At 38.5% G+C, this 27,090-nt stretch overlaps 1 protein-coding gene across 5 annotated transcripts in view; it reads right to left on the minus strand.

Annotated features, from left to right (window-relative positions):
- Positions 1 to 27,090, minus strand: part of PCNT (pericentrin) — a 102,303-nt gene that overhangs the window by 43,199 nt on the left and 32,014 nt on the right. For 3 of the 5 annotated variants that reach the window (XM_064515430.1, XM_064515428.1, XM_064515427.1), the window contains 14 exons: positions 25,497 to 25,972; positions 23,488 to 24,064; positions 22,080 to 22,313; positions 20,333 to 20,497; positions 17,486 to 17,632; positions 16,049 to 16,200; positions 14,785 to 14,999; positions 13,955 to 14,163; positions 11,182 to 11,344; positions 8,507 to 8,650; positions 5,989 to 6,027; positions 1,192 to 1,421; positions 601 to 720; positions 47 to 67 (listed from right to left, as the gene is read on the minus strand). In XM_064515430.1, coding sequence (XP_064371500.1) covers positions 47 to 67; positions 601 to 720; positions 1,192 to 1,421; positions 5,989 to 6,027; positions 8,507 to 8,650; positions 11,182 to 11,344; positions 13,955 to 14,163; positions 14,785 to 14,999; positions 16,049 to 16,200; positions 17,486 to 17,632; positions 20,333 to 20,497; positions 22,080 to 22,313; positions 23,488 to 24,064; positions 25,497 to 25,972 — 2,892 coding nt within the window. The remainder of the gene's footprint in view (positions 1 to 46; positions 68 to 600; positions 721 to 1,191; positions 1,422 to 5,988; positions 6,028 to 8,506; positions 8,651 to 11,181; positions 11,345 to 13,954; positions 14,164 to 14,784; positions 15,000 to 16,048; positions 16,201 to 17,485; positions 17,633 to 20,332; positions 20,498 to 22,079; positions 22,314 to 23,487; positions 24,065 to 25,496; positions 25,973 to 27,090) is intronic. The other 2 variants (XM_026107407.2, XM_064515429.1) reach the window with 2 other exon arrangements.

Consider the following 27,090-nt stretch of genomic DNA (forward strand, 5'->3'; position numbering starts at 1 on the left):
GAAAAGGAAAGAAGGGTTAAGGAGATGTTCATGCTGTTTTCCATACCTGTAGAGTCAATTCATAGTTCTGTACAATGTTCATTTATGCAAAAAAACAAACAAACAAAAAAGCAAAAGTTAATCTTTGAAAGAGAGTATCAAATAAACAAGCATCCAGAAAAAGGACTAATTTATAATTTTAGATAGGACAACACATACAGACCTAAGTAACATCCTTTATTAGACCAACTGGTACAGCTGGAAAAATTAAACAAGTTTTAGGACTCAAAAGCTTTCATCAGATGTTCTCTATAGGGCAGAGCGTCAGTATTTTTCCCAGTTAATTTAAACCAAACTCATAGATTTTGAAACTTTACTGTAACACATAGGTCCCCATATGACATTTCCTTCCATTTCCTTAAAATTCATGCAAGTACACTCTCACTGCCTAGATGGAGTTTAGCCATTTAAAAGGTGTGTTTGGGGGGGAACTCAGCTCTCTGCGTGATGACAAAGGAGGAGGAAGTCTCTCAAGAGCAAATCCCCCAAGAAGATACAGCTTTTGATAGTTAGTTGTAGTAAATGGAAACTCCCTCAGTCACTAAATACAGTTTTACTCACCCCATATTCTCTGGGCTCTCCAGAAGTCTGCGATTTTCCTGTAACCTTTAACTGTTCTTCCAATTTCTGAATTTCTTGCTGAAAATCATCACGTTCATGCTCCCTTTCTATAGCTTGCTCCTGTCAACCCAGCCAGAGATAATGAAAATCTTTTGTTAGAGAGTTAACATTTTAGTAAAATATTAAATATAATAAAAACTGCTTTTGCAGTGAGGAAACTATGCTTATTTAAAAATAACTTAGCACTTCCTTTTAAGTGTCTAAAATTGCAGGGAAAGAGAACAAAAAAAAAATTTTTTTTACTCTAGCATACATAAAAGCCATCATCAGCAATTAAAAAAGGAAAAATTATCCCATAAGACTACAGAAAAGGAATGAAAAAATATTAGTCAGTCCTGACTTTTTTTTTTTTTTTTTTTTTTTTGCATAAACAAGTCTAGTCTTTTACAGGACTAGAATAGTAAGGTCTTGATTTTACAGAAAGCAAAACACACCTAATTTGAGAACCCATCTTTAAAGTCTAGATCACCAAACAGGAGGGGTATTTATCACCTCCAAAACCATGTAAAACGCGGTATCAAGCTTGCTTACATCCATGAATTGCCGCTGATTTTTAAGCTGTTTTTCAAGGACTTGAATTTGCTGTTTTAGGTCAGCAATCTCCAGTAACTGTTTAGCCAGGTCTTGATTACTATGCAGCTGTTCTTCAAGTTCTACCTCCAAAACTTTCATTTGAGAGCGCAAGTTGGAATGATCTTTTTCTGCCTGACACTGAAGCTCTAATTTCTCCTTTGCTAAAAATTCCACTTCCTTAAGCAGACCTGAATAAGAACAAAAAAATAAAAACAAGATTGTCAGGCCAGGGTACACAAACCAAATCTTTTTAAAATGAGATTACATTCTGGTACTTCAGACAGCTAAAGAACCAAACACAACACTTCAGGAGATATTTTAAGAGAGACAAAAGAAACTCAGGCATTTACTTCTGATTGCATCTTTGAAAACTGTTTCTAAGACTATTAGATTTACAAAAGAAAAAGGTGGATGTAGTAGAAGAGATGGGCATCTGTTCTCAATCCCAAAGTGAACCTTGGTTAGAGATAGAGGTTATTTTTTTTAAACCATCTACCACAGGGGTTTTTTTCAAACTTCTTCTACCACATTTCCTGCCCCATCCTTCCTTACTCTATTATACATCCTTGCCATCCCTGCCATCCCAACTTCCCACCCTATCTCAAATCTCTTACCACCAAAGCCAGCCAATATGGAATTTATTCTTCCAAATCGTCGCACCAAGCTCTCCCTCATCCATCCAAATCTCAAATTGAGGTCAATCTCTCCACTACTCATCTACCTCCTGACCTGTTGGATACTGCTGCTGATGTCCACAACACGGTGTCAGTGCCCATCCGTCTTTTCAGTGGCCACCAGTGCCCAGCCCTACCCTGAAGCTGGCTGCTACAAGAGGCAAAGTTATTCTTCTTCCTCAGCCTCTGAGTGTGGATTAAAACCCAGCAAGAGATCATGATTACACAAAATCACTCCAGTTCTGATATTACAAAGGGAAGAAACACCAGGGAAAAAGGTGACGTATTTGTCCTACATAGACTGCAAAAGAACAATCACAACCATGAAAACACGCAAAGTCCAAAATTACTTAAGTTATGAAGAGCCAACTTGTATCTAAAAACTACATTTTCAACTAGCTGAAGGCATTGTTTAGGAGAACGAAAATAATCTAATGTGCAAAACAAAACAACCTAATATGAATGCTCTTGTAGAAATACTATTTTAATATTTTAACCTGAACATGAAAATAAAAGGTCAGGTTATTTATTAAAGAGAAGTAGTGCAAGAGCTCCTTATTTTACCTTTCAGAAGTTCCATTTTTCATCTTAAATTTCATGGCGGGATCGGGAGAGAGGAAAGTCTATGATTCCAGCAAGGACCTTAATAGGTCATCTAGCCCAGTCCCCAGGATGGAAGAATTGCCTTCTCCAGGCATGATTAAGTCAATCCACATAATTTCCAACTTCACATCTTTCTAAGCTGCTGTTACAAACCTTCAAAAATGGAGCAATTCCATAACCCTCCCAGGCCATCCTTTCTAGTGCTTCATTATCCATTGTTCTTAATTTCTAGGCACTTTAAAATAAACAAACCAGTGAAGTGGGGAGGAATAAGAGGTCCAGAAAACACAAGAAAAGACTGAAAAATCCAGAGCTGTTTAAGCTATAGAGAGAAATATTGAGGCAGGATATAACAATACAAAAGGGCAAAGAGGAGAGTATTTCCACGTTCATGCTTAAGAAGATACATGTCACAAGCTTAGAATGCAGCAATAACTCTCTTATTAAACATTGCTGAAAAATTCACAACACTGAGGACAATGAAGCACTGGAACAGAAGTCTTTGCCTCTGTGAATTATTAAGAGGTTAGACAAACAGGTCAAGTAGGTCCTGTTCTAGGACAAGGATATGGACTAAACAAGCTGTTGAGGTCCCTACCAACCCTATGATGCCTTGATTTAGCCACCTAGGCTTACTGTAGCGCCCATGCTTCCTCTGCATTAAGACAATATTAAAATGTGCAAGTTAAAACTAAAGCGTTAATTGAGGCAAAAGTAAACTCAGGAGATATGGAAATGTATCAGATTCTTTAACTGTTTTTCAGGTTTGCTAATCACCCATGGTAGCTTTTGAAACCAACTGAACGCATTCCTCAAGTGCCAATGTTTGCTAAGCAATGTTCATTGAGCTGTGGATGTAACTCAAGCTCTGGCAAAACACATTCAGGTAACTGAAGTGGCTCCACCAAGGAATTTGCTCTCGCAACCCACTTGGGCAATCACTGAGTGAAAACAGCATTTCTTGGATCTGCCAGCTTTCAATATAGACAGATCTGGAACTGTCTGTAGGGCCCGATTCCATCACTGTAAAAAGAGAGGCCCTCCCATCAACTGTGAACATTAAAAATAACTTCACTGCAGGTGTAGGACTGGAGAAGATAACAGGTGAACTAACCTTCTGACTGAGTCTAAATTTGGAAACCGTGCTGGGGTAAGTCCTTGGACATACCTATTTCTGAAGAGCAAAGGGCATGCACAGGGGAGCGAAAAGAGAAAGCAGAAAGGAGGAATGGCAGGCAGTGAGCCATGGTACCCTCCTGTCTGAAATAATAACTAATAAACACTTGCATCATGAGATGCAACTGAGCAAATTATCCAAGGCTCAGATGTACAATCCAGAAAAATGCCAACCACAGAGTCTGAATCCCATTAAAAGAAACTACACCCCAGTAACAGCAGCACAACAGAGAAGATCCTTCACCAAGTGCTATGTTTCACCAGGCAAGAGACGGGAATAAAATAGCACCAGCTGTACTCCACTGTATTTGCTTATACTCGGTGCATAGAGAAGAGCAAGGCACACACATACTATGTACAGATCTAAGCACACTTACAGTAAAAATGCATATGTGGACTAGCCCCTAAGAAAACAACTGATGGTTTCATGAAAACAAACACAGGATTTTTTCCTTCCAAATACTGAGTAATGCGGTACTTAATGAGTCAATGACTTCTTTTAAGCTTTAAAAACAGCACTATTGCTTTCTGAGGAACAAAATACTGATTAGATAAAACTGAAATAAGCAGTCAGGGCAATCTCCTCAGCCAAAAATGCAAGCTAGGATACAAGATGTAATTAGGCTATAAAATTTTATATGGAATTTAAAATGTTTGTTTAATAGATTGCTAAAATTTAGTATTTGCTTTCTCAATAAAGGCAATCTATCTGAGCATTTTTTTTCTTACGCATGTTCCCCAAGTGTATAAATACAGTTTCAAGCAACATGAATAGATCATCAGGATTCACATCTTAGTAGGGACAAACCTGCTATTTTATTAATGCAAATTCAAATCATGCAATTCCACTTTGGTAATGCCCCATCACTCCAAGATCACCATTAGCAAATGCCAAGCTACAGTCTAAGCGCATTGTATTAGCAAGGCCACTCTACTCACATTAGTATTGCTCATCACCAAAAAGGGAGGAGGGTGGCTTTTCAAGAAATAAGCCATGTCAATCAACTCCAAACCATATGATTTTTATTTATCATATTTTCCAGGTACTACAAACAATTCCAAACCAGAGGAAGAGTACTATAGAAGACTGGGATGGGGAAGGGGTGAATTTTAGGGCTCAACACTTAAACACAACTGTTCAAGTTCTAATAAACTGTTTCCAGGAACTGTATTGCAGCTCCATGGAGAATGCCAATCCTCAAATACGTTGTAGCCAGATTAGATATTCTCCCTAAGTGGGCAGCAGCAGGACAGTGACATGTTTACCAAAAACATGGGAAATCTGAACAGTGTTTGAGGGAGATCTGAATAGACAGAAGGAAGATATAGTAGCTGGCAGCCCAGTGCAGCCTTAACCCTAACTGTAACTTATCTAGGTAATTCTTCCTTATTCACCTGAGAGACTGGGTATACCCAGCTCACATCCTTTGAAAAAAAGTCTAGAAATACAAGAGAACATGTGTATATCAATGAATACATGTATGTATAGATAAAATTAATTAAAAACATATTAATAAAAGTATATTTTGAGTAGCCCACAAAACCTGATCATAGCAGCTATGAATTTATCAGATCACATATTTACTACTCCCTTGAGTCTGGGGGGGAAAAAAGAAAGAAAAAAGATGAGAAAAAAAATCTCTTTCAATTTGGCATCTACAAGTTTTATTTCAGTAAGTGTAAAAACTGTCTCCTTCTTGCTCGCTTTTCTGTTTCTTCTTTCCTTCCAGTATCCTGTACACTTTCCTTCCAGTATCTTTCCATCCATAGCTGCTCTTTCTCACTTTCTCCCCTTCTTTCTTCTGATCTACCTATCCTGAATGCATTCAGATTACATTTCTCCACAGCCTCCCTTATACTTCCTTCAGTTCTTGCCCTGTTTTTTCTAGTTCTCCATTTCACGGTTAAACTAAATTAAAAAAATTGAGACTACTACAACCCCCCACTGTGAATCATCAGAAGCTCACAGCAAGCCTACAAGCCATTCTGTCCCCTCAAAAGAGAAATGAAGCTGACAAATATGAAGATAACTGCATGATGCACTTTAAGCCCAACAGCAGCAAAACTTCTTCCTTTAAATATTGATCAGTGACTTGAATATCCCCAGCTCTAATTGCTCTCTGATGGATCACAGGTGTGGTGCCTTTTTCTGCCAAGATATTTATAATCCCAGTAATTTCTTGGGCCTATTTATGAAGTACTGTTCCTCTTTGTTAAAATAAATTCAAAACCATCAATACATTCACTCAGTGCCACAGCAACAACAACAAAAATGAGAGAAAACAAACTCATTATTACAAACCTGAACCTTCTCTTTGTGCTACATTAGCATTAGGAGTTCCTAGAAATCAAAACATACAAACATGTACAAGACAAAAATAGGACATTTTGATCCATTCCATCTTCCAAATCTCTAGAAATTCATGCATAATAGGTATAGTGCCTACCTTTGGATTAGGCAAAAAACACTTCATCTTAATCAGGACATGAAGCTCTTGATCCCATATGTCAACCCATGACTAGAGCTACTATACAAATGCTTTTACATTATAACCGGGCAAATTTGTTGCAAGATTCTTGGCTATTTACTTGTGCATTTTTTAAGACAATCAATATTCTCTTTAAATTTGCAGTTTTCCCCAGACTAACATGGAACACTTAACGCCTAAAACCCCCTCTTAGTTCCTGGCCAGTAGGATTCAAAGCACTGGAACGGATCTCCAATCTTTGTAACCTGTCATACATTTCTGTGACATCCAGAAGTACTCGTGTCCTACAATATCGTAGAATTGTTTTGCATTTCCTTTGGGACGTATTACTCAATGCCATAATCACTGTTGTAAAGCAAGCATAACATGCATTTATTTTCAGATACAGCCCCTTAAATTAGTTTATGTTCTTCTGTCATTCCACACAGGAAAAGACATTTTCCTCTGGCTCTTCCCCCACTTACTGTGGCAAAGACTGTAGATTCTGTAAGCCAGGACAATTTGTGTTAGACCACCACATGTTATGTTCCATTTCTCTATTAAATTTTCTCTTGAAGCAACAGTTAGCTTTTATTAAGATGTCATATGAGAGGTCAGAGCGATAGACAAAACTTCAATGCTAACGTATATGCACGAGTATTTTGACTGCACTGTATTTGAAAGGATTTGCGGAGAGTCAAAAGGAAGAGCAGGGAAGGATGGTGGACCACAAGACCAAGACAATGGGAGAGTCAAGAGCTGGAAAAGAGTTGAAGAGGGGCAAGGGGAAGAGAACAAGAGAAGATGAGATGGGAGAGAGACATGTGAGGCACACAAGAGTTGTAGAGGAGTGACACAGTAGGGCTGAAAGACGGGAAGAAGTCTGCAACAGAGCCCCCTGAAAAGAGGGCAGGTAACTGCAAGATATGGAGTACACTCCTCATAAGGAATTTGGGTGCATAGTGTGAAGCATATAGACTTTACTGTCTCCTCTACCATCAGCAACAGAGAAGTCCACTAAAAAACTGTTTTCCCCTGTCTTTACTTCTGGCCTATCCAGATGCTATATACAACTACCTGTTATGTAGTAGGCTCAAGCAGAAAAGATGAAGGTTCATCTTGATATTAGCAGAATTGTAAGGCCAATGACCCCAAATGATAACAATTCTACTGGAAGATAATACAAAAATTCACTGCAGTATTAGAATGACACTATGGCATGGCATAGCGTAAGCCACAGAACAATCTCTGAATTTTCTTCCCTGAATCAAAAGATATCCTACATGTAAACCAGCTTATTACATTAAGATTCTTCAGTCTTTAGTAAATCACCGCTGTCATTGTTAAAATGTGTGCTCCTTATTTGTAGTGAAAATTGCACAGTACCAGCTTCTAGTTGTTGAGTGCTATCAGAACTTCATCCAGCGTATGCTGAAGAGCTCCCCTTTATCCAGTTCCAGTTCTCTATACAAGATCTCCATACTTACAAAAGCTGAAGTCCTACCACACACTGCGTGTGTGGGAGGCAGGGGTTATGTTAAGTAGGTAACTTAATACTGCTATGTCTTATTTTCTGAGTTTGACTTCGCAATGTAGTGGCTAACTGTCTTTTTGTCTTTGGCTTATACTGAGTCACTCTTTATATTAATGTGTAAGATACTTCCTCACCTTATCCCCTCCAATGAAGCTACCTCACTCAATTTTTGCATTCCATATTCTTTCCTTTAAAAGCAATAGCAGACTTTGAGCTTGTTCATTAAAGACTTCCCACAATCACCCTTCTTGACCATATGTCTGTCTGTTTAGAAGGACAAGGCTGGGGAGCAGAGGAAAAATTTATTCACAGTATTCACAGTGCATACACATCATCACTATAATTTTTCCTTAACTCAAGCAGACTTCCTAGTATATTTTATTACTTCCATCAGTATCAAGCTAACTCCTTAATACTGAAAGCAGTCAAGAACCTTGCAGCTCCAACACATCTCTCTGACTGCACTGTGTTAGTTAACCAGCATTCCAGTTACTAACTAGTTAATTATCTCTTGCAACCAACTTCCTTTGGTTTAGTTCCTAATTCATCCCTCTTATTTTCTCAGACACTGTCCATTTCTAACTAAGCAGAAGACTACAGTAGTACTCTTTACTAACAATATTATCTTCCAAGAAGGGAAGAACAAGCTGCTTTATTTTATTTTCTGCTTTTACAGGAAAGTCCTGCTAACCTCTGTCCCAGGCTGAGCTACACACTAAGCCATCAATCCAAGCAGTGGAATGTTATAGAAACACACTACAGTGTGACCTGACTGGAGGACAATTTCCTTTTCGCTCATTTTCATACCCACTTCTCACCAAGAATTGCCTGTTCCTGGGTTAGTTCCTGGAAGCGCTCACGCATGTTCTCCAGTTCCACAACAAGGCGACGTTCAGATTCTTCTTTCAGATTCAAGGCCTCTTCCAATGCAGCCTTTTCTGCAACATAGCCTTCAATAATGCCTAAAATCCCAAGTCAAAATGCAAATAAAACAGCAGAAACTCATCTTTGGAAAAAACAACTTGAAAACATGAGTAAATGATTTAATCCAAACAATGGAAAGAGACAGAGAAAGTATAAAATGACTTGAATTTATATTGTACCTAGACTTTTTGAAATGACTTAAGGAATAAAATGTATCAATTATGTATTTTGATAGATTTTATGAGGCTGCTACATCACAAAGTACCTCAAAACATGCGGAATGTATATGAAGGCTTGTTCAGCCTTGAGAGCCTGAGACAATCTCAGAACATAGGACAGCCTGATACATCACCTGCTGGGGGCTGTGGTTTGAAGAAATGGAATTTCTCCAGGGGGGGGGGGAAAAAAAAAAAAAAAAAAAAAAAAGTCAGATATTAGATTCACAGCCCAAGAAATCCAGGAATGACTCACAGAAAGAAGGAAGGAAATAGGATTTTGGAGAGACCAAGTAAGCCTAACAGAATATGACTGAGAAGAGAGATGGAAAGTGGATGCCATGATTTGGGAGAGAAGCTTAACCTGAAAGACTTAAATCCCAGAACGTGGAAACCCTCAAAGATCCCCTTACATACAGGTGAAGAATATAAGCCAAAGCAGTGAACCTAAAATCTTAACCCTCACAAGGGGGAACTAGACTGATGATATGCAGTCCGTGACCAGTGTTGTGTCCTATAGCCAGGATCGTTTTCCGACATAACAAAAAGTGTTAAATGCACACAAACCAAATTCACAGTCCCCGGACAGGAGGCCAGCATCAGATTAGAGGAATTTCATCAGTACTATGGCAATGTAACATCACCAACAGCTCTGAACAACTTTATGGCCTGTCTGAACATGCATTTATCAGAACGAGAGACTGGTCAGTTCTCAGTATAAGCATTGTTGTGGAGATGTGGTTATTTTATTGCAAGCTGCAATATTGGTTAGAGCAATAACTCAGCTGCACCTTTCCTGAATATCAACAGATGTATACAGACTAGATCTTCTAAAATAATGCCATTTTAACAACAACAACAACAAAAAGCTAAATTTAGCTTTGGATGAACAAAACAGTTAATACATGTTTTAGAAATTTAACTAAGGATAAAGGAGCATAGCATTTCAAAGGAATACCACAACCACTCAAGAATTATTACAGAGAAGAAAAGGATGTCTATTGACGAGATTATCTTATTCTTTTTTGGCAGAATTTTGCTATAAATAGCATTTTTCATTTTTTCTGCTTGGTTTTGGTCCATGTTTCATTAGTGTTGTTTAATTCACAATTTATCTTTATGAAGTGCATTTATTATAAAGCCCTAGATATTAAAAATATATTCTATAATATTCGGTCTAAAAACTTTTCCTAATTTAAGTAATGATTTTAAGACCTAATTCTTAACCTTTTGTCTCTTTCCATTTTTAATATCTTGCATATAATTATTCCCCCTTTTCCCAAAAGCTGCTTTCTTTCACTTCCCAAAGACAGTACGCATTATTCAGTTCTCTTCAAGTGAAAAAGAAGTCCTGCTACATGCCAAGGTTTTTGTTAGGTTGAAGTAATTAATATCTCCAGTGACTTGAGCATATGACACATTTTTTTTTTTAAGATTGTCTAAACTAGTTATTTGTCAAAGAATTAAAAAGTAGGCTTTTCATATAATTGTTGCATATTTTACATCCATGTGGGTTGTATTTTCAAGTTCTCACAATGAATCTAAACAATTTAGTACTCCTCCTGAAGCCAAATGCTACTGCACTGCACTCTGCTCTGGATCATTCTGCTTTTGTTTATAAGCCTGCTGCTACCCTTCCCTTTACCCACTCCTTGGGATTCCTTTCCACTAGAGGTTTTGAAAAACTACTATTAACAAAAGCATTTCTTGGCTAAGGCACACAATACACAAGTAATTTTTCATCAGTTCCTGCTAATTTAAAGCTTAGGAACGTGATATGATATGTTATCCACATGTAACCTTACATTCATCAGAATGGCAAAAATCATGTAGCATTCAACAGCGAACCACAAAATAGCTCTCTGTTAATTAAAAGCCTCAGCCTCCCTGCCTCCTCTTACAGTCTCTTTATGCCTACGCTACCACCAAACATTCCTTCAGCTCATGTTGAGCCTGTCCAGGGTCAGACAGGTGGGCTTATTTAAACCGGGAGTGTCTTGTCTTTTCAATAAACCAAGTTCCCACATTCAGACATGCAGGAATGCAAACTGCTGTTTTAAAAATTATGGTATTTTTCCACACACAGTCACTAGTTTAAGTATAGGAATAAACACTATCATGTCTGCCTCAGGTAAATGCAATTCTGATGAAGGGAAATAAGTAGCAGATTTGCAAGAGAGAAGACCCATGCTTCAGGTAACTTAGGAATTTGAAATGCAAAAGATGGATTAGACAGGCAAGTCAACAACAACAAAAGGACAAAACTCCCATATTATAGGTATTTTAGATATTTGGAGGAACGTGTTATGAGTAAATAATGCTTAAATCTCTTCATACTCATTTCATTTTCTTACCTTCTGCTTTATGAAGCTTTAGTGCCAGCTGATTCTTGGCCTCACTTTCCTCACTGAGGCACTCCATTAGTTCCTGGTGCTGGCTAACCACTTGGGCCGTTTCCCGATTTCGGCGGCTGAATTCTTCTTCAAATTGTGCGTGGATTTCATGTGTTTTCTCCAGCTAAAAGAGAACAATCCCCCCAAGATCAGTTCCTGCATAAACACACAGTGTAACAGTACTACAAGCATTTAAACAAAAATTTTACACATAACTTTTGTTAGCATTAATATATTAAGGTCAAGTTTTTGAAGTTTTATTTCAGCACCAGGCTGATTTTGCCACAAACCCCTAGGCACTGTGGTGACTCCTGGTACTCAGATACCTATATTTTCATGGCAAATTTGCCTTAAGCACATAAGTTTCTTTACTGTGCACAATAAGAGATACCTCCCTAGCTGCTCAACCTGACATTTCCTGAACCACTTGAAATCCAAAATCTAGGCACCCTTGAACTTAGATTCTTAAAGGGATTCAAGCACGTTGAATAAACAGTGAAGTAAACGTGCCATCAGGTTTCCAAAGTATGGCCTCAGTTCTGTCTCTGAACCTACATATCTTGCATTTCCTATGTACAATGTTTTAGAGTTCAAAGAAGAATACAGCAAACTCATTCCCATTTAGCTTAACCTGGTGGATAGGACATTTCAGAGATGAGCAAAGTATGCTTGAACACAGCTCACAAAGGCAGGTGAGAATCCAGATTTATCAAGGCTTGGGCAAGTACTACACAGTGGCTACACACTACTGGAAGCGACATCAGTACCCGAAAGTACAATTTAAGCACCTAAGTCTAGCATTTTCAAAGACGATTAATATAAGTCTTACATAGGTTCTTAGCTCAGGGTTGCACAAGGTACCTAATGAGAAGAGGAATTTGAGATGTATTCCCTTCCTTCATATTTTCTCTTAAATTAGGGGCTTCCTTACTCAACAAACTAATTACTATAGCACTGAATTCAATCCATTAAATGTATACATGGCATGGGCATCTACCTCAGATGTATGACTCCTTTTCCAAAGCTGAGATGTCTAGACACTGCAAACTCAGTATGGAAATTCTCAATTTTTTTTATGATATTGAGTCCAGATCCTTTTACTACAATTTAGTAGTACAAAAATAATTACAAAGACATTTCCTTGCTGCTGTCTACATATGCCGAACATTTGAATAGGGGACTGAGTTTTCTTGATCTGCTCATCAATTTTGAAGAAGCTTTGCTCTGAAGTGTGATTAAAAAAACCAGCCTCTCAAAAACACTTTGTTATAAAACCTGTGCCTCATTCCACTCTGACCGAAGTGACTCCAAGTGATGTACAGAGGTACAATAGAGCAAAACAAGATTAGTTTATGGAAAAATACCCTTAATTTAATTCAAAACTTTAAACACGCTGTCACCAAAGTACGTATAGACTGAAAATCACTAGACAAGGGCACATGGCCGTGTTGATTAGAGGGCCTTTAAAACTTGTGGGCCTGCTGCTACATGGGGTGGGGGCCCTGGTGACAAAGGACATTGAAAAGGCTGAGGTACTGAATGCCTTCCTTGCCTCAGTCCTTACCGATAAGACTGGCCTGAATCCCAGGCCCTGGAAACCAGAGGGAAAGTGTGGAGCAAGGAAGACTCTCCCTTGGTGGAGGAGGATCAGGTTAGGGACCATGTAAGCAAACTGGGCGCACACAGGTCCATGGGCCCTGATGGGATACACCCGAGGGCTGAGGGAGCTGGCCGATGTCATTGCACGGCCATTCTTGATATCTTTGAAAGGTCGTGATGATCAGGAGAGGTGCACAGGGACTGAAAAAAAGCAAATGTCACTTCTATCTTCTAGAAGGGCAAGAAGGAGGATCCAGTGAACTCCAGGCCAGTCAGTCTCACCTTGATCCCTGGGAAGATGATGTGATGGAGTAAGCAATCCTGGCTATCATCTCCAGGCACATGAAGGACAAGAAGGTGATCAGGAGCAGTCGGCATGGATTCACAAGAGGGAAATCATGCTTAACCATCCTGATAGCCTTCTACGATGGAATGACTGCCTTGGTGGATAAGGGAAGAGCAGTGGATGTTGTTCACTTTGACTACAGTAAGGTTTTTGACACTGTCTCCCATAACAGCCTCATAGGCAAGCTGAGGAAGTATGGCTAGATAAGCAGACAGTGAGGTGGATTGAAAACTGGCTGAGCTGCTGAGCTCAGAGGGTTGTGATCAGTGGCACCAAGTCCAGATGGTGGCCAGTCATTAGTGGTGTCCCTCAGGGGTCAATACTGGGGCCAATCCTATTCAACTTCTTCTTTAATGACCTGGATGAAGGAACAGAATGCAAGTTTGCAGCTGGCACAAAACTGGAACGAGTGGCTGGTACCCCAGAGGGTTGTGCAGCCGTTCAGAGGGACCTCAACAGGCTGGAGAAATGGGCAGAGAGGAACCTCATGAAGTTCAACAAAGGGAAGTGCAAAGTCCTGCCCCTGGGGAGGAAGAACTCCTCTGCTATTAGAAGAAAAAAAGTCATTAAAGTCTCATTTGCAAGAAGCATTCGAATAAGGGCCAAACCTTCACTGTAAGAAGCAGAGGATGCACGTGCTTACCTGTACTGATAATTTGTCATATATTCAGACAAAATATTTCTCCTCAAAGTAGCCAATCCCACAAGGTGCTAAATAAATCGAACCTTAAAACAGATTTCACGTGTTTAGAGTAATTATACATCTATATAGGTAAAACATTATTTTACTTGTTTAGTTGACTCTGTAACTAGTTCCAGAAGTCTTTCCACTGCAGTGCGCAAGCGATGAGAAATTTTCAGTATCGTTTCTTCATTTTCACATGCCAGGTCTGGATTTGCAAAAATGCTTTCACATAAGTATTGGCTCAACTCAGACCCCTCATCAGTCACTGGAGACAGCTGATTGTGTTCTGTGAGAGTTTCATCCAGCAGCTCATCTATCAAAAACAAGCAAGCTATTTAAAAACATAGAAAAACGACACAGAACCTGCCACTGACTGGCATCAGGGACACTGCTTGATCTTAAAAAAATATTACAAGGTGAAAATTTGTCAATGTGGAAATACTTTGATGTTTACAAACCAAGACAATCCTCCTTCACCAAGTTTGGTAATACTGTGTAAGCTCTTCTTTCACTACATTTGGAAATATTGTTTAAGCTGTGGAATGTGGTCGAGATCCCCGAAAACAGTACACGTCCCCAGGTTTATCTACATGGGGCTGATACATCCCATCCTAAAAAACAAACAAACAAAAAACCCACACAAACAAAAACACCACTATACGCTATTCAGCCTTTCCCAGACAGTTTAGTATTTTTGCTACTACAAGAATTAAAATGAGAGAATAATGACGACACAACCTTCAGTGTGCAGAAACTTTGAAACGGACGCAGAAAAGGCTGCAACAGGATATATCTCTGTTTAGAACCTCCTCCATATCATACGAGATACTGAATATTCATATGAAATGTGAAATCTCCTCTGCATAATATAAAATTAAATGAAAAAACATTTTCAAGAATATTACGTAAGTGCACCCAACAGATCTGTACTCACCTTTTTCTAGGTGACGCTTCTCTTTGGCTTTGAAATACTGCATGAATCCTATTTCTTCCATAATACTGTGACTTCCTCTAGAATCTCCAGAAGCCAGACTGTCATCAAGGCAAAGACCAATCTTTCTACAAATAAGATCCTCAATAGCTATTGTGGCCTTCACCAGCTCCATAAGCAATTTCAAAAGATGCTGATAAGATTCCTGCAATTTTTTCCTAAAATTAAAGCACAGGAAACATTGCAAACTTTCATGTACTTGATTTAAAGACACTTGGAACACACTGAAAAACTGACAGTCTAAAACAGGTGTCTTGCAATAGTTTGGCAATTATCAGTGAAGATAATTCAGCTGTTTCACAAAAATACATGGCCATTTTTCAAAGGACAGGTTTGGCAAAAGCCTTTGTCTTCTCCACAGGTAGATGGAGAAATCATACTGCAGTCACAAGCACCTCGGGCTTCCATATCTATCGAAGCACCAGTAGGGAGTACATGTCTATTATTGTATTACAATAATATTACAATGTCTGTACAATTACAATAAAATTACAGTATCTGTAACATCAAAATAGCTAGGAGTGTGCTGACACAGTGGACAATGAAAATTATATTCATGAGGTCACTTTAGTTTTAAGAAAATATTAGTATTACTTGAAGTGTGTAATATTACACAATTCCTGCTACGGTCATTCATGCAAAGGTTTGCGCAAACCCCAAAATACTTGAGGCAGGTACAGAACATCCAAGAAGTAGCAATCTTTTATACTTCAATATTGTAAAGGAAACCGAACCATGCAGAGGAAGTACTGCTGAGTCCTGGAAACACCAATAAACAGTAAGATCACCGTAAGTTTCTTAAAGGTGAGAAGGGAAATTCTTCTAAAAGCTTATTCAGCATGACAGCTTTTCTCTAATCCACACATTCCATGGACAAGTCACACTGATATACGTTGTGCTGAGAAGTTTCTAAGACCAAGAGGTTTTCTCAATTTCCTGGCTTTTGTCTAGATTATATACAGTAGAAACCCCAAAACACCAAAGTCTCCATCAGTCCACATAGAAAAAGGAATGGAAAAAAACCCCTCTCTCTATACATCAAGATAGGTTGGTACTAACAAAACTCAAACATGCTTGCAAGTAAAGCCAGTATTGTCATCATCTAACACTTTCCTTTTGGTCAGGTTTAATTTCACTTTGTTGTTGATTTATTTATAAGAAGCCAGACAAAAAACACTAAGCATTATATATCCTAAGATATACAAACCTTTCATCCTGGGACTGATCGATATCAGATCTCAACATGACTACCAAATTTCCTCCTTCTTGGTTCTCTCTATCTCGCCGCTGAAGGAGGGTCTCCAGTTCTGAGTTAGTCTCTTTTATTTCATGATTCAAAGACTCCACTTTCTTTTCCAGCTGTGGAAAATATAGTAATGATGCAAGAGACAGAAAGCCAAGTCAGTTTGCCTGAACTATGAACTTCACTCAATGATCTTACTCTTCATCACTTTCTGTATATTCAACCATCATCTCTTCAGCTGTAATGCAAATTTGTTTCCAAAACTACTGGAAATGAAGGACAGCAGGAAAGACTAAAAATGAATGGTTATTATTTCCCTTCTCCTTTGCTGATATAGATTTTGCTCAAAGCAGCTGCTTCACCTGCATTCAGACTCAGCGCATACAAGTAATGCAAAAAGTGTACAAAAACTTCATGTCAGACTTCAGTTTGCTTTTCATTTGCTTTCATTGTTAATGTCTCAAGGACATAAAGCAACAAGCTGGCATAAATTTTGACAGTGCAGCACACAAACCTGAATAGCAACCTGATTCAGTATCAGTCTCAGATCGCTTTCTTCTTTCCTTTACATACTATGCCAGAAAAGAAGTTCTAGAAAACATCTAGAAAACATTTTCTCTCCTCATATTTGTGTTCAGATGACACCTCTATCCCCTTTAAAATGGAAAATATATACATCCCCTTACAGATTTTGCTAATCGAGACATTATCCAGCAGCAATATTACACTTTGTGCTACACGCTACCAAACAAACTGGTACTATAGCAACAAACTTGGTCTCAAAAGCAAGCCAACAAATGAGTCAAAATACCTATTTGGAAGGGAAGGGCAAGGAAAGAAAAGCATTCTATTCCCCTGTCAACTTTCTCACTACTCCTTAAACCCTGCATGAACAGCAGGAAATGGTAACACGTTTCTTTCAGCAGGAGAAATTCTCAGTGTTACTCTTATCACTTCCTAGTTTTCCTACTAAACATAAAAGCCTAACAGAACAGTATGTCCACCTCTTCCCCTCCAGCTGTAGGTCAGCTGGTCTAAAAAGCTAGAGCACTTTTTTCTACATATCTTTCTTGGGATAGATACAGATGGCATCAATACACAGACAACTAAGAGCAAAACATCCAGCCTTTTCTTTCAAAGCAGTGTTAATCTCCCCGAAAAATGGCTGAAGAATCCTGAAGAGCTTAAGGTATTTTCAAGCTACTATCAAGTTTCAATTTCCAAGTTACTGCCATAGCACTGCAGCTAGCAAACATTATACATGACACCTTGCAAAACAGCAGTCACCTGGAGTTATGCACATAGTCCTTCCACGTGCATCTTGAGAAAGGAGAAAGTGCTGTGTTAAAATACAACCACAAAAGAACAATTAAAATCTAGGTTTAAGCATTTTCCTCAAACCTGGATAATTACAGCTGCCTTTTCCTGTAGCTGTACTGATAACATCTCCTTCTCCTTTTCGTGAACAGCCTGTGCTTTTTCCCTCTCCTGAATCAACACCTGCTCCTTGTCGTGTAGTGAAGTCTTTTTCTCAGCTTCAAATTCCTCCTGCATAAGTAATATATACTTTTGATTATACATCCTTTACAACAAAAAACAACTCCCCTCCCAGAAGCAAAAGCCTTCCCTTTTTAAAGTAAATATGCACACTTTATCGCTCAGATCAACTAGCAGTAACTTCCAGTCTAAGCTCTCAAGTGAACAAAATTATGCCAAAGCTATGTTTTAAGAGTAGCTAAGTAGGTAAATGCATTATCTCAATAAGCTTACTGAGATCTGCATAATTTCAAACTTCTGGAACAGTGATGAGGAACAGGAAGAACAGCTGACTAAATCAAATTGCTGAGAAAGAGAGAGAGATGAGACACTTGGAGCAACTGCAAGTTTTGTTATATGCAGTGCTGAGTCCCACATAGGACAAGCGATTTACAAGAACAAATCGAAAATCCACAGTGCGTATTTACATTGCTAAGTGATCTAGCAGCTATTAAGTTAGACCTCACGTGCCTCCGAATGTGCTCTAAAGGAAGGAGTTATCAAACATCCCGGACTCCAGCATCAGCAAATAAGGAAAGTGAAACAAAGCCCTGGGATCCCTTCAGGGAGAGGCTAAAAGAAATCCTGGTAACTAATTGCTTCTGTAATGCTCAGAATTAGGGGATGAGAGAATCGTCTTGACTGCACTGCAAGGTGTATGTGCAAGTTGATCTGTGAACACCAACATGCTCAGGACTGAAAGATCCTATGCTTTTCACTGGTGAGTGAAAAAAGCAGGTTTTTCCCGGAGCATGAAATATGACTTCTGAGCAGTCACTCTGAGGGAGTGAGTACAGGGACAAGACATACTGAGCTGTCCTGGATCCTTCACGGAGGACTCAACCAAACTTTGCACTGAGCAGTACAGACCATCAACCCTCAGCTCCTCAGCTGAGGACTGCATGCCACTTGGTAAGACCATGAGGTCTGAAATCACAGCCAAGGCCATGGCTTTTGAAGCCATTTCTACCTTATCTATATGCTGCCTGTAAGACCAGTGTTGGCATTTGGGCAACAGCAATACAAAAAACTTCCCAGAATCTTCAAGGCAGAGCAAGTCGGAAGAGCGAAGTCCATCCAGGATTTTATACTCGAGAGTGCCTAGGAGTAAGCAAGCTACCAGTGAACAGAGGCAAAGCAGTACAAGTGTTTTCCCTAACCAGTCCAGTCACCCATGGTCAGAGTCTCTGAAACAGTCTGCCTATCCTTCTTAGCAGCAGTGCTTCCAACTTGAGAGCATGTCAGACTGGGCACAAAGGAACTCTGAATACCTAAAACCCAGTACTTTCTGTCAATTTTCCTGCTTGGGGGGAAGAAAGCAAGGAAACACCAGCTGGCAGCAGGATGGCCTCACAAGTGAGCAGCGGTGGGGGGGTCATTCTAAAAACCCATATTGGATCCTGAAGTAGCTCAGCCTGATGCTGCAGAGAGAACTAGTCACCCTCTTCTGGGATGAAAAGACTGGTCATGCCATCTGGCCATCAAGGTAATGAGCAGAAAAACCGAGGTGGCTGTACCAGCAGCAGAATAACTCCTGGCAGAATTTCAATTAAAAGAGGGGTTTCTGGTGCCTGAAATACTGCCAAGTAACTAAAGAGCCTAGGCAGCAGAAAAGAGAGAAAAGTATGAATCCCTTCAGGGGTACATGCATACAAGTCAGTCTAAGGTATATGGAAACTAGTGCCAGTTTCCGTGGGATGGAGGCTGGGTTCTTATGTCCCTGGGAGGAGAACAGCAATGCCATATCCCATCAGCAGCTTTTTGGGATATCTGTATGTCCTCCCTTTCAATGGACAGCTCCATCAGACAGGAAAAGGTCTAAGAATTGATCTGAGTGCCAGGACACCACAGTGGGCCAAAGGCTGGAAACGAGTTTTCTGCGCATTTGCAGCATCCAGTTCTAGAGGATCATACATCTGTCAGGAAGAAGCAACTCTCAATTTGCAGCACACAGGAACAGTAAGGATCTGTTGAGACTTCCCAAAGAGAAGCAAATAGAGAGATGGTAATTCATCTGATCGAAGTTATTTCTGACCCTCAACATACTGATAACGCTGGGGTGAGTATCAGTACAGCTCTCATTGTTTTGGTGTGTTTCCCTATCTCTTCTCACACAGAATGCGTCTCCCCCACTCATTCAATAGCTGAAGATGTGCGTGTCACCTAGCCAGCGAAGGCGTTTTACACAAGGCTCAGAAGATAATATGCAATTACTGCATGGCACGCACGACCAAAGAGATCATTTTCAGGGATGAGCATCTTGAAAATGCTCATGAAGATGAAAGTGAAACTCAAAGATGAACCCCAGAAAGCAGAAATTAAGAACCACTGAGGAAAATCTTATACTGAAAGTCTTCACTCTCCTCGCACTCAAGAAAAGCTTATATAACATTGGGCATTTTCTGCCCCATATATGTAAGTGCTATAGACAAGGGGTAATGGGTCAAGACCATAGTCTCTGCAGAAACAAAGAAGAAAATTAAGTTTCAGGTGACAAACAGAACATAAGTGCACACAAGGACTATCACTCAGAGCAAGCACTTTCTACTTTTTTTTTTTTTTTTTTTGGTTTAGAGGACACCATTTCACACCCCATTCAGGATTCTAAGATAAAACTGCTTTTCTAATTGCAACATCAACAGTTGTCTTTTTAGAGTCATACAAGCACACGCCATCAGTGCATGCTTTGAAGTTCATTTTAGTTAGACCCACCTTTAGCTGTGCAATTTGCTGTTCAAGTAGTACCTCTGACTGACACTTCAGCAGCTCAATCTCTTCCTGGAACTGAAGCTGCTGCTTCAATTTTACCTCCTCAAACTGAGCCAGAAGAGCTGTCCTCACAGTTTCTACTTCAGATGCCGATGCAGAAGCATACATCTGCAGTGAGTAATATAAAATATTTTAGCTATGGTGTTACAATTAAAAAAAAAAAAAACAAAAACAAATCAAGTCCAGCCAGACTCTTCCAGTACTTTCACAATAGTTCTCTCCAGTTCTTACAGCTATACAGAGCTGTTGTCTGTCACCATGTTGACTATAAGAAAGCAAGTTGGTAAAAACAGGTAAGAAGCAAAGAGAAATCTAAGAGAAATTCAAAGAAAAAAGGAAAAAAAGGTGGAAAACACACAGCAAGCATATCTCATTAAAACTAGATTTCTCTTCTTGGAAATATGATTAGTCATTAGGTGGCTATATTTAATGCAATTATTCAATGACTAACCATATCTCAAACAAGAAATTCCACCAAAAATATCATGGAAAGGGTTTCTTCCATTAATCTCTCTAACAAGAATAATTGTAGTCATTGGAATTTTCAAGAGAAATCCTGTTTCTAGGATCAAGAGCTTAAAAAAATTAATAAATCAAGAGAACTTGCCACTTAAGGGGAAAACTAATTTTACATGCAAGCTTTTCTTCTAGAAGAAAATATAGTTTGTAATTCTTTCTGCCTAGCTGGAAATCACTACCAGCTCTAAAGACTGACAGTCCCAAATAACACAGGGATCTCCTCAAAGCTAAATACTTTTGTAAAGTGGACAAGTTAATACAAAGGTGCACCAGTGATCAGGGAGTTATTTGGCATATTATATAATTTTTCAAATTAGTAAGCAAAAAAGCAAAAATAACTTATAAAATAACAGAACTTGTGTTGTTTGATTATAGCTAGAAAAAACTCATTTTTGGTTTGTGACTTCTCCTAATAAACAAGTGTAATATATACTAGAGAATAGAGAAGTCTTGACTACTTGAGGCTGCTTACATTAAAACAAATGGGACTGTTTAAAAGACTCAATGAAAAGATTTTTTTTTCCATTTCAGTGATAATTAATAAAAAAGAAACTTTTTACAGAAATAAATTTTACAATTTATTAGCTTCTTAGCATTCACTACAAAAGTAAACACCATCAAGCTTATACATAAGCAACCCCAACAACAAGAAGAAATGATAAAGCTTTAAGGGCAACAAGGAAGATTTTCAAACCTTAAGAAAACATATCTGGGAAATTGTTAGCTACTACAGTTTCACAAAAAAAAAAAAAAAAAAAGGAAGAAATTGGTGTTAGTAAAGGTTGTTCACTTATACAAGCTTAAGGTTAGCAGTTATTTTCCATAAACAGTTAATGACCTGAATTATTAACTATTCATTTTCAATCAAAATGGAAGCTTTAAAATTTTGAATTAAAAATAACCTGAAATCAAAGAAAGTAAAAATCCCTGAAAGACAGAAACATTACAACCACTAATTTAAATATATACTAGTAAGGCTAATAAACATATATGAATTCTTTTAAGTCCTTTCAGATAAAGTCAGGCTTTGTCTCTTCTATCTACTGGCACCAATGAAAAAAGCCAAAACAGCATCTAGATAGAGAGTCTTATTTCTGGGATTAATAAAACTGAATTTAATCCATTTTAAAATATGGCTTATTTTAGGTTTAGATATTAGCATCATTCTGACCTCTTGCTCATGTTCATGTTGTGCTTTTAGTTTCTCCAATTCTCTTTGGAGCTCCCTGGAATATTCTTCCTTATGTTTCTTAATTTCTGCCTCATGAAGATCCTGAAGTTCTCGGAGGGCTTTTCTATGCTTTTCCTCCATACGCAATACTTCCTCACGTAATGTGTCCAGGGCCAGACGTTTCTCTTCTTCCAGCAAAGTTCTTTGATTTTGAAGAGCTCTGTTCAAATCATCCTAAGTAAAATTTAAAAACAAAACAACAAAAAAATACAAGCACAAGTGTTTTTTGTACCCCATTTATAAAGCACACGTGCTGCTGTAAAAGCTCATTAAAGCTCATTAAGTAAACATTAACATTGCCTCCTGAATGAGGGACATGTACACACATGCCACATCTTTGAAATGGGTTCATTTTTCCTATTCAGTAATAGCTCTGCAAAGCCCCTACTTTCTCCTTTATCCACAACAGCATTCCTCATCATCACGATCTTCAAAAAGTCTTTACAGTTAGAGTTTTTTTTGTGTGAGGACACTCATGAACAATTGCAATGCAGATTTAAAATCAGTTAGTAAAGATGTGCAAAAAAACGCCCTTCTTACCCCTTGTAAGACTTTCTTCTTAGCCTTAATGGACACAAAAACACAACAAATCTCATGTTTGGGAAGTGGGAAGGGTAGGAGGAGACCAGTAAGAGGAGAACAGTCAGAAAACAGTACATCTCTTCCTCTGGAGGGTCCTGAAGTTCCAGCAATGAGCTGAGCCCTCTTACCTCTTTGACTCAGAAAAGTCCTGGGGTCATTTTGCACCCACCCCAACACTAAAGACCTCACACTTCTGCCCTGGCAATAGTGAAATTCTGGGTATCTTTTAAGGGCTTAAGACAATGGCCACTGTCCCACTGTCTGGGATCCCAAACAAACTCTTTTTGCTCCCAGAAGCCCATCTGGGATCTTAGAGAACACCTTTTCTTTTATTCTTCCCCTCAAGATTATGCTACTAAGCATGTTCTTTAGATTTACAGAGATGTAGCTGAATCTACAGAACTATTTTTACTCAATTCTAATCGCTTATTAAGAGTGACACAGTAATTCTACTAAGCAGAGAAACTCTGAGCCACAAAAGAGAAGCCTCCAATCTAAATTATGCTAAACATATTTACCTCACATGTACGTTTCCCTCATACTGGGTTAGAAAACTCAGCTTAATTTTCAGCTTTAGTTTCTTAACCCAGCTCAAAATATGGCCACACAGCATTAGTGCTGGCACAAAGGAGGTTGTAGAAACACACCCCAAGAACAAGAAAGGAAAAGGGGATTTCCACCTATTTTAACAGTTTCTTATATTTAAGGAAGCTTAAGAAGGCATCATTAAATCTACCTTCTTTGCCAAGTTTTCTTTTTGACTCACCTTATGAGCTTCTTCTGCTTCAACAGCCATGGCTTTAAGTTTTTCCATATGAACAGTAGCTAGCTCAATTTTCAAGTTATTCTGTGAAAGCTGAAGTTCTTCAGCATGCTTTACTTTCAACATCTCTATCTCCTCAACCAAGCGTGCTTGATCTGTTTTATCCTTTTCACGGAATTGTTCTGTGTGACGCATCTGTAGCTCTGCAAGAGTCTGCTTGTGTTCTTCTCTTATATTCTGAATTTCAGATAGGTAGGAAGACTCCAAGGAATCCAGTTTTGATAAGTGTTTAGCCTCCAGCTCATCAATTTGTGCTTGATGCTTTGTCTGAAGTTCACCAACAAAAGCTTGAAGCTGAGCCTGCTGTTTACTTTCTAGTGAAGATTTAAGTGTCTCAAGTTCAGCTTGGTGCTTTGTCTGAAACTCAGCAGTAAGAGACAAAATTTGCTGCTTATGCTTCTCCTGCAGCTGCTGACTTTGGAGTTCTAGCTCATCAACATGTTTCTTTTTCAGCTCCTGGAGAAGAATCTCTTGCTCAGTCGTGAACTTCTGAGTCATAGCCTTGTGTTCCTCCATAAATCTAAATTATTTCCAAGAAAACATCATCAAAACAAGCACTGATAGATAAATAAATAATCAAATAATAAGTAGGCATTACTTAACCTCCACAAATTTTACTTCTAAGTTTCACATACACCACTAATCCAAAGCAAATTGCAAAGACGATTTCATAGCCACGTAATTAAGGGCTTATGCGATGGGTTATTATGCGATCTGGTTATTACTAAGTAGACAGGCACTCCAATTGAATTGCTCACTAACACAGAGCAGTGTTCACTCTAGCTCACGAAAGCACACTGAGAGGGTAGCATGGAAAAAGCATCTCTGACAACGTGCCCAAAAACAAAAGATGAATTTCAGGTATCATTTGAAAGACAGTTTGACCAAATATTGCCTTGTGAGAGCATCCAGGACATAACAAATATTGTACACAAAACAAAGTACATACACTATCTACATTTTGAACGTGTTATCTGCAAGCAAACAAGTTGTCAGAAGGAAAATCTCTAAACACAAGCAGTTTAGACCAAGATACAAAAACACTGTGGAAGCATATGTGGGACACTCAGGCTCTCCAAACTATCTCAGCTGTCTGGGGTATGTTTAAGGCTTCATGCAGATGATTTAGTATCTAAAATAATACAATTTGCTGTAATCATTAACTATAGTATTTTTGGACATGGATACCAATAATTAAGAAGTGATTGGTTATTTAAAGGCTAAATCCCTGCTTTCAAGATTTTCTTAGTGTAATTATCTCCCCAATCTTTTCTATGAGTGTATGTTTGGGGAGGGAAGAAGGGGAAAGTTTAAAATGATGTATGAGAATATAAACATGTATTTGTTTGAATATTTGCTTTAATATTCTAAAGACAATGGGGAGAAGGGGGAGGGACAAACAACTGAGCAGTTATAAACTCCATCTCTAACCAGAATTTAATTTTGCTACGGAATACTGAATGCGACCCATCAGCCTCATCATTCGGTGGATAACAAAAGCTTTATTCACCAGAAAAAATGTGCTCAAACTCATTTAAGTTGTTTGAAAACACTTGAACAAAATTTAGAGTTTTCCAATTATATTTCCTATACACTTCCTTTCCACAAACACTGGTATAGGACCTCCAGCTGTGTGTCGTGTTCTTAACATATAACAGGGTAGAACTAGACTAGATTTCTTTTGATATACTAGATTAAATTCAATGCATTTACATGAAGTAAAATCTTACAGGAGACCTTAATGGTATTACTGTTATTGGGTCATTGTATTACTGTTCCTTGGTAGAATAAAAGCTTTACATACAGAAGTTAGCTGGTGCCATCAAGTGACAAACCTATATGACCGTCACTTCTTAAACTTCAGATAAAAAAGCAGCAATAGCAGTAACTAAAGTAAACATTAGCTCTGATCATTCCCAGTCAGTTAAAATCCCCAAATACCCAAGACTTACTTGTTTTGTGCTTCCATAAGTTTAAATGCACATTCTTCTTGCAAACAAAGTGTGGCTTTTTCCATTTCTTTTGCCATGAGTGCTTTGGCTTCTTGCAGCTCACTGACATACTGCTCCTGAGATTTCTGTGTAGCCTGTGCACTTGCAAGGCTGTCCTCCAGTTGTTGCAAATTATTTTGCTGCTCTTTTACCAATTTCTCTAATTCTACAATTCTGGCAGCCTGCTGATCTTGAAGCTGATTCATTTCAGTTTCACGAAGTTCAAATTCCTTTTGTAAATTTTGCTTCTCATATTCTGACTTGTTTTCTAGTTCTATACGCAACAGTGATAACTTTTCTTCTGTTTGGATCCTCTGGTCCTCATTTTCACACTTCCATTTTTCCTCTTTTTCTTTATACATCTTCTCTATTTTCTGGACTTCTTCTCTGGCACCCCTTAATTCAGTCTTGTGATCCTCAGTAAGTTTGTATTTTACCTGTGAACATAGTTATTAAAAATGCATAAGTATTAGAACCAAACTGAAGTGTCTGAGGAGTAAACTCTAGACATTTACGGTCTTGGAGAGATTCAACTCTTGCAGTTAAGTCATCCTTCCAAACAATAGTAAGGCTGAAACGTCAGTTTGCAGGTACTTGAATTCAACCCACTATTAAGAAGCAACTAGCGGTGAGGGAAAAGAACAGAAGAAACAACAGAGGCAAAATTTTAGAATTAAGATTGTACCTACGTTGTTTTCTCTTGGTGCCACCTTTTCTCATGCCAGCAGTTCAATTTATAAAGCTATGATCACCTTACGTACTATATAGAGGGCATGATTAAAGATCTCTTTTAAACTCTCCTCTCTTTATACATGCCAGTGATATTTTATACGCAGCATGCAAGTCCATGATATATATAGTTCTTAAATGTAACGAAAAAAGAATGTAGCCTAAAAACAGAAGCCAAAGCACCAAATGATTGTTCAAGGACACAAAAAGTCAAAAACAGATGCTGAAAATACACTAGAAATAAACAGGAAGACTAAGAAAACAACAGGATAGTATCTTAAAGGGAAAGAGGAGCTAATAAGAGATGGCTTCGGTATGAAGTATATCCTAATTTTCCAAGTGAAAACTGAAGGAAAACGAATATTTAAGCATTCATCTATATAACAAGCTAAATGAAGAGGTTAAAAAAAAAAAAAAAAAAAAAGGCTAGGAGGTTTTGATTAGGCCTGCATATCACACAACTCACGAAGCAACTTTTGTTTGGGCCCTGGGAACCAAGAGCCAATTGATAAAATTAGTCCACTTGGCGTCTGCAAGATAGAGATCAGAAGCCAAACAAAACACAGGTATTTCCAGGCCGTGAATCAGCGTGCCACCCGACCCTGTTCAAACAGCACATTCTACATACGCTATCTTTTACCCAGCCAGCAGAGCCACAAACAAGATATTGCACATGACAGGGGAAAGCTAACAGGACCGAAAGCTTCACTACTGGAAGCTTTGGATGATTCCTCACGTTATCTTCAAATGGTCTGCAACTGTTTCCTATGACTTTCTCCACTGTTTTTTCAATTTGGAAAAGGATACACATACCTACATCTCTTCA

This window comes from Dromaius novaehollandiae, chromosome 7, assembly GCF_036370855.1.
Source record: "Dromaius novaehollandiae isolate bDroNov1 chromosome 7, bDroNov1.hap1, whole genome shotgun sequence".
NCBI lineage: Eukaryota > Metazoa > Chordata > Aves > Casuariiformes > Dromaiidae > Dromaius > Dromaius novaehollandiae.